A 10558-nucleotide genomic window follows, 5' to 3' on the forward strand; every position below is an offset into this window, starting at 1 on the left:
GGGGGGGGGGACATGTTATAATCTCACTCCTACTGTGTTGGCCATTTTATATTCTTTACTTTGTTCTCTTGCTAAATTCTTTCAGATTAGATATTTTTTAATGAATCAAATGTTTGGTTTGTTTGGAATGTTTGATCAAAAGCTGCCAATTATGCTTTTTTTTTCAACATTTTCAGGATGTCTTTGATTTTGGCTGCCTTCATTGTGAATGTATTAGCTCAATGGCATTTTAGAGCTCTGATTAGCTGCTTTCTGGCTTTTTGTATATGTCAGGTCCTAGCAGCTTTGATATACTCCAAGGTCATTCTAAAGCCACAATGCTGCTTATAGCTAATAATGCAGCACAAGGAATTCTATCCTCTTTCTTCTTCAAATATGCAGGTAAACTAAACTTTTAAAAGGCTTCTCAATAATTTTTTTGATTAAAGCATTCATTTTTCTTATGTAGAAAACTGCTTTAATATTACAAGTTTCTGGTCACTTTTGTCCATGTATTAATATCTCACGTCTGATTAGAGTTCTATTTTGTATCTTGCAGATACAATTCTGAAGAAGTACTCCTCAACAGTTGCTACCATATTTACAGGCATAGCGTCGGCCATCTTGTTTGGTCATCAGTTGACTATGAACTTTGTCTTGGGAATATCTATAGTGTTCATCTCTATGCACCAGGTACTTCGTGGAGGGGATAACACTGAAAAGGCTAAATATGCTATCAAGAACGTAATTATCGACCACTAATTCTTGATATTGTGTTTCAGTTCTTCTCACCCCTCTCAAAAGTCAAAGACGAGCAGAATGGGGTTACTGAAATGGTGGATGTGGATAACCAGAGGTAGGAACTTATTCATAGTGTGAGACATCAATCTGGTGTGGTTTGTTTTCATGGGGTTCATTTTTGTTATACTTAAAACAATTTCAACCAACGGCCCAAGCTCACTGCTAGCAGATATTGTCTTTTTTGGGTTTTTCCATTCGGGGTTCCCCTCAAGGTTTTTTAAAATGCGTTTGCTAGGGAGAGGTTTCCACACTCTTAGTGTTTTATTCTCCTTCCCAACCGATCTGGGATCTCACCATGAAAAATTCTCTAATTATGATTTGGAGACTGATTTGTTCATCGGTGGAAAACCTGTTCGGATTGTTTTTCTTTCTGGATATTTAGTTTTTTGGGATATTCCTTTCCAGGTCAAAGGGTTCCTTCGTAAATATGGCAGCAGGAGCAAATGAAGAGGTGGGGATTTGGCTCGTCTTCTGAGTTTGTTTTCAGAGTATTCTATGAAAAATGCTCGGATTACGCACCGTGAATGACTTGCCTTTGATTTATTTGCAGGCTAGTCATCTTGTTGGATCTGATGAGAGAGAGCCACTTCTTCCAACCTAAGCTTTTTCTGGACATGGTATTTTGATGCTTTATTTTTTCTCTTTCTTTTTATAACAACTCTTTATAATTACTATTTAACTTCTCAAGTTAGCAAAAAAGGAGCTCCAAATTCACCAGATAGTTAAGTTTAGTGAATCCATAATCTATCTACTCTGATCACAATAGAGTCAGTACACACTAGATATGACCTCTTGGCTGATCAAGGTTGTAATCTGGAAATTTGGCATTATAAGCTAGAGTTTGACATCAAATCACATCATCAACTTCTGTTGCAGGATTTTGTACATCGGACCATAGGAAGACGACGACGACGACGGGTCTCAACCTTTATCAATAAATTTTTTTTTGATGAGGCCCTCCAAGGTTGCAATAGAGCGTACCTCAGGTTGGTTTGGAAATGAAAATTTTGTTGCTACAGATTAGATTAGGTAATAATAATATGGGTATTATCATATACCAAGGTCTATATAGCTCTTACCTTCTTTTCAAGTTGTGGTCTTAGTAACATGTATTATTAATTCTTTACCCCAGACTGATTATAATGAATATTTTTTTTTTCTCTTTCCTTCCAATATCTCTATTTTTTATAAATCCTTCCCCCCCTTGAAAATGTAGTGCTATAATTCAGATCTTATGGTAAAACTATATCTTATACATATAATGGAAATATATTATATATTAGATATATTTTCTTTGTTTGAAAGGTGTCATCAAGTCTGCTTAGTTGGGAATGGAGAAATTTTTTTTAATTCATGTCTCAGCATGCTGACTTTGATGGACTATCTTATCTTATAAACAACAAGGAACCGTTCCTTATGTGATTTTTAGTGGAGAGGTGGCCTGGTCTTTTATTCAGAAGTTCTTAGAATTTGAATTAAAAATATAATTTTGATTATAATCATTATCAGAACATTTTGGGTTTTCACTTAGGTTGTATGTCTTTGGGAGGACAATTACTCTTAAATCTTTACTTGCTTCAAGGAAGGGTGTGTGTTCAATGATCTATTTTAATTTTATGAAATCTGTAAATGGAACGAACAAACAATCCATTTATATCCCTGAACTTTGGAGTTGGATTAAATAAAGCTCTGAACTTATACGAATTTTAATAATTTGTAGTAAAAACAAGATACAAAAATCCATGTTTGAATATGAATATATATATATATATATATATATATATATATATATATATATATATATATATATATTATATTTTCGAGCGAGTTTTTGTCGGTAAAAAAGAAACCAAATGGATTCAAGGGGGCTTTTCAAGAAAGTATCTATAAGCTAGACCCATGCTTTGAGTTGTTTCATGCCATAAATAAGGGGCTTTTCGAGAACGTATCAACAAGTTAGACCCATGCTTCGATTTGTTTCATGCCATAAATAAACGTAGATACTCAAGAAATCCGTTGGATAAGCAGATTCACATCTCTTACAACCAACATAGTTCTTGGAGCTGAAACTACTTGCTTAGCTTTACATTCGCCCCAAGGTATTATTTCTAAGGGTAAGGTCGGACACATTGAGTACACCCAATACATTTATCATAAATCTTTATTGGATGTGACATTAGATTTAGAATTCCGTTTTTCACAAGTTAATTAGTCAATCAATTTCTGATCTTTGATTAGAATTTCATTTTAAACTCTGCCTAATTTTAACAATGGAATGATTAATGTAAATTAGACATAAAATAGGTTGGGAGTTTTTATGTTCTCATATTTATTTATATTTTTCCATTTATTTTGGCAATGTTACGTGGTACTTTTAGTTGGTTTGTGTGGGGAAGAAGCAAACCACAATCAAGGACATGTTTGAGATACTTTTTAGGGCATTTTGATATGTCAAGTGCTTTTGTCCTCTCTTAAAAGGAACAAACACCAATTGAGATGTGGCATGAATGCACAGTGATCGATGGAGCGAGTAGTTGGATCATAGTCTTTTACCATAAATCTGACTCCATGTACGGCAGCACCAACGATGAGAAATCCGCCAATTTACATGTGATGTGTGAACAATGAAAGTTGTGTACCACAATCAGTATCTAGATATGGATCAAAGAGAATTGCATACATATGTGAGCTACCATAATGGTTACAGAGCTTAACATAGCTAGATTAATAGATAATTGAGCATGTCATGACAGTCTTTTATGGCTTTAACATGTAAATGGATAAAACGAGTCAAATTTTCATTTTAGTTCAAAATCGTTAAAATTTACGCATTTTAAAAAATCATCCCCTCTCATAATTATAAATAAAATGAGTTTTGAGGCTTTGTATTACATGTTTTCAAATTGGAGGGTATTTTAATCCCTTCAGAGTTTCAGTTATGGTATGATGTTCATAGCCCTCTTTATCCTCTCTCTCTCTCTCAGCTCCTTTAGTTCATCGTAGCCACGTTGAGTGTCCGAGGTCCGTTTGGCATGGAAATGGCCTCCATAGTTCTTTCACCTGTATTGGTTGGATTTGACCCATGATCAAAATATGTCGAAACAAGTAAAAGAAGCAAAGTAAAAAATTGAGGTGAGAGATCTTCTGGAACAAACCATTAACTTTTCAATTCTCTTTGTTGTTCTAATTGTGAGAAGAACATAAACCTTATGAGCATTTATAATGGAGAGAGCGGTTCCTACACTTCTCTTTAAGAATCTTTCTAATTAAAGCATAAAACTTAGTCCACAATTTGGCTAACTACTATCAGCTTATTTACTAAGTCTACTAACAATTCTCATAAATTACTCTCTGTAACTTACTGACTTATTCTACTAAGTCAAGTTTATAAGCTCACAACCTCCTCCGTAAACTCGACTTTATTCGAGATTCTTCGCTCCCAGCAATTCTTGCAACTTTGCAAACTTGACCCTTGCTAGAGCCTTGGTTAGAATATCCGCACATTGCTCTCTAGTGCATATGAACTCTACGACGATTTGTCTCTTCTCAACACATTTACGTTGAAGTGGAAGCGTGTGTCAATGTGTTAGCTGCATCTGTGGAATACTGGATTCTTCATCAGTGCAATCGCAGATTTGTTATCAATGTAGATAACTGGCTTTAGTTCACTTCTAGTCACTTCACTTAACAAATTTCTTAGCCACAATGCTTGGCACGATGCCGTAGTTGCTGCCATGAACTCGACCTCACAGGTAGATAGTGTCATAGTTTGGTGCTTCTGAGATTGCCAAGAGATTAAATTTCCATTGAGATAAAATGTCATTCCCGCGGTGCTTTTTCTATAGTCAATGTCTCCAGCTAAATCACTATTGGTAAAACTAACTAGTTCTTCCGGACCTCGCCCTCTTTAATACTTCAACATGTAGCTTGTGGTTCCCTTCACATAGGGAGAATGTGCTTAACCGCTTGATGAAATATCATAGTGAGCTTCTTCATGTATCTACTCACTATTCCAAAGATCCAAATGAGTATAAATCAAGTACCTTAGACTTCCGATGACGCACTTATACTTAGTGGAATTCACCAAGCTTCCTTCAGCATCTTTCTCGAGCTGTAACTTTGCTTCCATGGGATACTTGGTCGGGTTGCACTTTGCCATCTTAAATTGCAACAACAACTTCTTAGCATAGGTCGATTACTTTAGCATGACACAATCTTTCCTTTGGTTCACTTCAATACCGAGGTAGAACATGAGTAACTCGAGATCAGTCATCTCAAATTCTTTCATTATTTGCTACTTGAACTCTTTGATACCTTCCACACTTGTACTAGTGACGATCAGGTCATCAACGTACACGCCAACTATGAGCGTTTCAGCCCCATTGTTTCTTGTATACACTGCTTGTTCTTGTGAGCACTTCATCATGTTTAGACTCTTTAACCTCTTGTTCAGATGTATGTTCCACGCCCTTGGTGCTTGCCATAAACCGTAGAGTGCCTTTGACAACTTGTACACTTTGTGCTCTTCGACTTTGATGACGAACCCTTCAGGTTGGGCAACATACACTTCATCTTGGAGGTCGCCATTTAGGAATGCTGATTTGATGTCCAAGTGATGGACCTCCCACCCGTGTTGAGTTGCGAGGGCAAGAATCAACCTTACAGTGTCCAGTCTAGCCATATCCCTTTGCCATGAGTCTTATTTTATGCTTGATGACATTTCCTTCACTATTCTTCTTCAACTTAAACACCCACTTCAAACCGATGAGCTTGTGTCTGGGCAGTAAGTTAGCTAGTGCCCACGTCTTGTTCCTCTCAATGACTTCAAGCTCTTTTTGTATGGCCTCCTGCCACATCGTTTCAGTTGCTGTCTCATGGTAGGTTGTCGACTCCTTAACCGTGAGAAACACTAATTCTTCTGGATCCAATTCTTCTTCAAGTGTATCCGCATAAATTTCAGCAAGAGAACAACACTTCTTTAGTCCATCTTCTATTGTGGATCCTCCTGTGCTTTCGCTTGAGCTCTCTGGTTCCAGAGAATTCATCACGCCTTTTGGTGTCACCGATGATGACATGTGTGGACTTGGTGTCACTGTCGGTGTACTTTCTAGATCTGTTGTGTCTCCCTCTTCTTCCAGAGCAGTGAACTTTGTAACAGTGTGCTTGTTATCGCCAACGTTGCACCAATCTCACTTCTTCTCTTCTTCAAATATGACATCTCTACTTACATAATCTCATGTTGCGGATCATACAACCTGTGTGCCTTGGTTCCATCCTCTATGCCAAGGTACACCATCTTTTGCCTTCTGTCATCAAGCTTTTTGATATATGGTTTTGCAGTCTTAACATGTGTTGTACAACTGAAAACTCTTAGGTCCTCGAAGTAAGGTGTCTTGCCGAACCATGCTTCGTAGGGGTTGCGAGTGTCCAGCGCCTTTGTCGGTAAACAGTTTAGAAGATAAACTACATGACATATTGCCTCGCCCCAGAAAATTGTCGAGACTTGCATGTTTTTTAATAAGCTTCTTGCAGTGTTCATTATGGTGTGATTTCTTTGTTCGACCACACTGTTTTGTTGTGGAGTGTACGGTGCAGTGAGTTGATGCTTGATACCTTCCTCCTTGCAAAACTTTGAGAAGTTCTCAGGTAAGAACTCGCCATCTCGGTCGGTGCGCAAGGTTTTCAGTTTGTGATCAGACCCGTTTTCAACTAGTTTTTTGAATTTCTTGAACGCACATAATGCCTCTCCTTTTTCTTTGAGCATGTACACCCACATCCAACGACTATAATCATCAACAAGTAAGAGAAAATGTTTATTACCAGCAATCGATGATGAAGTGATCGGGCCACACAATTTTTTATGAACCAGTTGCAGTGGTCGCTCAACACAGAAACTGGTTTGTGCTGGGAACGACAGTCTTGCTTGTTTGGAGACTAGACAACTTTCACATGGTTGGTTCAGGTGTATGATTTTGGGTAGCCCTGTAGCCATCTTCTTCTCTCCCATCATTTTGAGTGTTTGAAAGTTCACATGCCTAAGTGATACGTGAAAATCATTACAAGGGGAGTAAGATTCGGATTATCTTGTTGATCGAATATCTCAAGACAAGAACATTGTTTGAAATTCAAATCACTCCACAAGCAAGATCGATCATGTCTAGCTTGGATGATCCTTATTGATCAAATATCTCAAGGCGAGAACACTTGATTGAGATTCGAATCACTCCACAAGCAAGATTGATCATGTCGAGCTTGAATGATTCTACATGCAACCTAAACTACATAGAATTGCAAAGAAAATTAGTCATTGACTAAAGAAAAGCACAAATGCTTCTTTTACTATCTTTTCCAAGTCTCTTGCAAATACAACATACATGGCTTTATATAGTCTCAAAATGAAACTATTAAAAGCATTCCAAGAGTCGTAACATTCATACTTAATAGCCATAATTAACCATTGTGTAATTGTAACCTAAGGTAAATAAAATGTCTTAAAATACTTTAATGAAATACAATAACTCTAAATTACTCTAAATTGTAATTCACCCAAAATTTATAACAAGAAACTTCATTCTTCTTCAATGTGACATGAATTGAAATATCTTTTGATAATTTCAACAATATTTTCTTCACATCTTCATTGAAGCATATTGTATGATTAATGTCTCTTGGTTCATATCACTAAGTCTGGCATGCCATAGTCAAGCTAGGTTTGCAAGTGCCATTAATAGAGAGGTTATGCAACCGTTTTACCTTCACCAACAAGGTTCCATTTCTGTCGATCATCTTGATAAACGAGTCAGCTACCTCCACTTTGCTTCTTTCTTTCGTCATCTGACAAAGACTGATAATGTTAATTTCAAGTTTGGGATGTAGTATACCTTGGTTAGTAAACGTTGGTCATCATTCTTGCACTGGAACAAGATGGGTCCTTTGCCTTGGTTTGGTACAATTGATTCATTGTCAAACTTCTCGTTTTCAATAAACTTCTCATCAACCTCCTTGAACTTTGTTTGATATCCGGTCATGTGGTTGCTTGCTCTGTTGTCAAGGTACCACATGTTGGTCTCCACTCAGTATTCTTCTTTTGTGAGAAGATTTGCTATAGCCTTCTCTTCGTTGAACATCAACAGGTTGGACATCTTCTCGGCCAACATCAGTGTGGACTCTTGATCTTGCGTGAGTGTGAGGTTTGCCTCCTCATCGCGCTTCTTCTTGCGGCACTCTACCCCATAGTGCCCATATTTTTCACAAGAGTAACACTTGATCATACTCTTGTCCTTTCAAGGGTCGATATTGTCATGGGTTTGTGAAGTATTGTCATGACCTCCTCTGCCACCATGTCTGTAGCCATGTCTGCCGCCATGTCTATGACCTCTATTTTCCTTGTTATGGTTGTCACGTCCCCTCGTACTTGAAAAAGAAGAGTCAGATGCATTATTCATTTTCATTTGTGCATGCTACTCATGTGTGAATAAGAGGTATTTCTCCTTCTCTTTGTCTTCATAACCACAAAGTCTCTTCTCATGGACCTTAAGATGACCAACGGCCTCCTCAAGTGACATGTTCTTGAGGTCGTCGAACTGCTCGATGGAGGTAACAATATGCATGAATCTTAGGGGAACAACTCAAAGGAATTTCTTGACGATGGAGATCTCCTCCACCATGTCGCCTAATGAACGGATGTCGCTGACGATCGTTGTCAACTTCATGGCAAAGTCGTCTATTGACTCATCATCTTTCAAACTTACTCTTCAAGGTATGCACATTTGCTTCCTTGACACCACACCCACATGCATTGTTTGCAGCGTCGCCCACACTGTCTTTGCCAAGTCCTTCTATGCCTACGTGATAAATGTTGGCATTTTGGCCCTTAATCTTAAATTAATTAATTAATTTATGTTTTAATGAGCAAACCTACATTTAATTATTAACTATTATCAGAAATTTAAACCATCGGGTAAAAAACATTTCAACCCCTCCTGAATCACTCAAATCAAATCCAATAATAAAAGTAAATAGATCATTGGTATAGGTTTTGAGTCTATTTGGTCATAAAAATTAGACTAAATTAATAAAAGTGTCCTTAAACCTTTGCATTTTGTAGAAAAGAAATTCACTTGAACTTTCACGAGCTTTAATAATACCTTCAATTATCAAAACAACTTTCAAAATAAGTTCATGAGTTTCAAAAATATTCCCAAAAGTGTTTAAAAAATATTCTTTTTAAGTTTTAAAAAATTTCATTACCACAAATAATTAAAAAAAATAAAAAATAAAAAAATAAAAAAAAACTTCAAAAACAACTTTGAACTTTAAAAAAAATTAAAAAATTAAAAAATAGATTTACTATTAGCACCACACTTAAAAAAAAGTTTACTAACTTTACTATATATATATATATATATAGATTAAGATAAATGGGAAATGCTACTTTTACAATTACTCTAAGTTTTTTAAAAATTGAAAGGTATTTATAATACTTTTTAAAATTTAAGGATATTTTTGAAATAATATTAAAAGTTCAAGAGTATTTCTGAAATAAAATACTGGAATATTTTTTTAGACAATTTTTAAAATTGAAGGGTACTATTGAAACTTTTGAAAGTTTAGAGGTATTTTTTAGACGTCATACAAATTTTAGAAGTATTTTGATTAATTTAACCTAAAAATCAATTTAAGAGAGATGCTAATACAATTTGTGAACTACAATGACAAGTAGTGTTACAATGCACCATTATTGTCAATAGAAAGTTGGCCAATCGAGAAAGCAAATTGTCAAAATGAACAATATCGAGCATCAATATGGTATTAATTAACGTACACTTTGACGCTCATCTTAAAATTAGGTCTATAAAATAGCTTAAAAGATGGACTCTTTCTTTTAAGAAACACTCGAGATTCCTTAATTGTTACAAACCAACTCATTATCTCTCTAGTGGGTTTTCCAATCATGCACTTCGGTCATGATTAACCTTTTCAAACGTTAACAATGGTGTTCTCTTCTTCTTCCTTGAAGGTTTGGTCTTTTAACTCACCCATCGTATAGTTCATATGCTCGAATCAACTTTTTCTAAATCACTTGGATAGATTTCAACTAGTCCCTCATATTGTTGGTCTCAAACCGTATTAATCGATCGGTGTCAATAGACTCTAGCCAACTTATTAAACATAGGAACTTTTACCCTATTGGCCTACCCATATAGGCTTACACATATATAGATCAGCCAAGATGGATATTGGATGGATGGATCAATCATTCACAGAGTTGACGACTGGCACTCAAGGAACCACGAGGCAACCCATACCAAGGAAGCAAGTTCTGTGAATGAAACGCCCATGGAAGGACCTCAATTCTCATTAAGAGATTGAACCAAGGACCTATGGAAGTCGGGGCTACCCCCTCCTAGGACCAACACAACAGTGTCTTGAAGTAGCAGAACTTATTTTTCTTTCTAGGCCAGTCCAAAATCCTACTCTTCCTCTACAAAGAGGATAGACGCTCTCAATACCTAAGCACCACTCTCTTTCTGAGTTGTTTTAGTTTCTTCATGATTTCGTGTGGCAGTATAAAACAAAAAGAACCGTCTCAACGGAAGGAGAAAGGACCTACAGCGACAAAGACTACTGAGCCTCTTCTTGTTCCTAGCCATCTATTACGAGTCAACGGAAGGAGAAAGGACTGCAGCGACAAAGACTACTGAGCCTCTTGTTCCTAGCCATCTATTACCAGTCAGAAAAGCTAAGAATCCCTTGAAAAAAGGATGGGCACGACGTC

At 36.6% G+C, this 10558-nt stretch overlaps 1 protein-coding gene across 3 annotated transcripts in view; it reads left to right on the top strand.

The window, feature by feature from the left end:
• The window catches only part of LOC111436344 (CMP-sialic acid transporter 3-like), a 13271-nt gene extending 11321 nt beyond the window's left edge, over nt 1-1950 (top strand). For 2 of the 3 annotated variants that reach the window (XM_023074096.1, XM_023074095.1), the window contains exons 12-17: nt 274-381; nt 539-672; nt 762-835; nt 1186-1231; nt 1331-1397; nt 1657-1950. In XM_023074096.1, coding sequence (XP_022929864.1) covers nt 274-381; nt 539-672; nt 762-835; nt 1186-1231; nt 1331-1381 — 413 coding nt within the window. In that variant the 3' untranslated portion in view covers nt 1382-1397; nt 1657-1950. Of the gene's footprint in view, nt 1-273; nt 382-538; nt 673-761; nt 836-1185; nt 1232-1330; nt 1398-1468; nt 1586-1656 lie in introns of all 3 variants that reach the window. The other variant, XR_002709219.1, reaches the window with a different exon arrangement.
• Nucleotides 1951-10558: the final 8608 nt, after the last annotated feature.

The sequence above is a fragment of the Cucurbita moschata genome, unplaced genomic scaffold (assembly GCF_002738365.1).
Source record: "Cucurbita moschata cultivar Rifu unplaced genomic scaffold, Cmos_1.0 Cmo_Scf00053, whole genome shotgun sequence".
NCBI classification, from domain to species: Eukaryota; Viridiplantae; Streptophyta; class Magnoliopsida; order Cucurbitales; family Cucurbitaceae; genus Cucurbita; species Cucurbita moschata.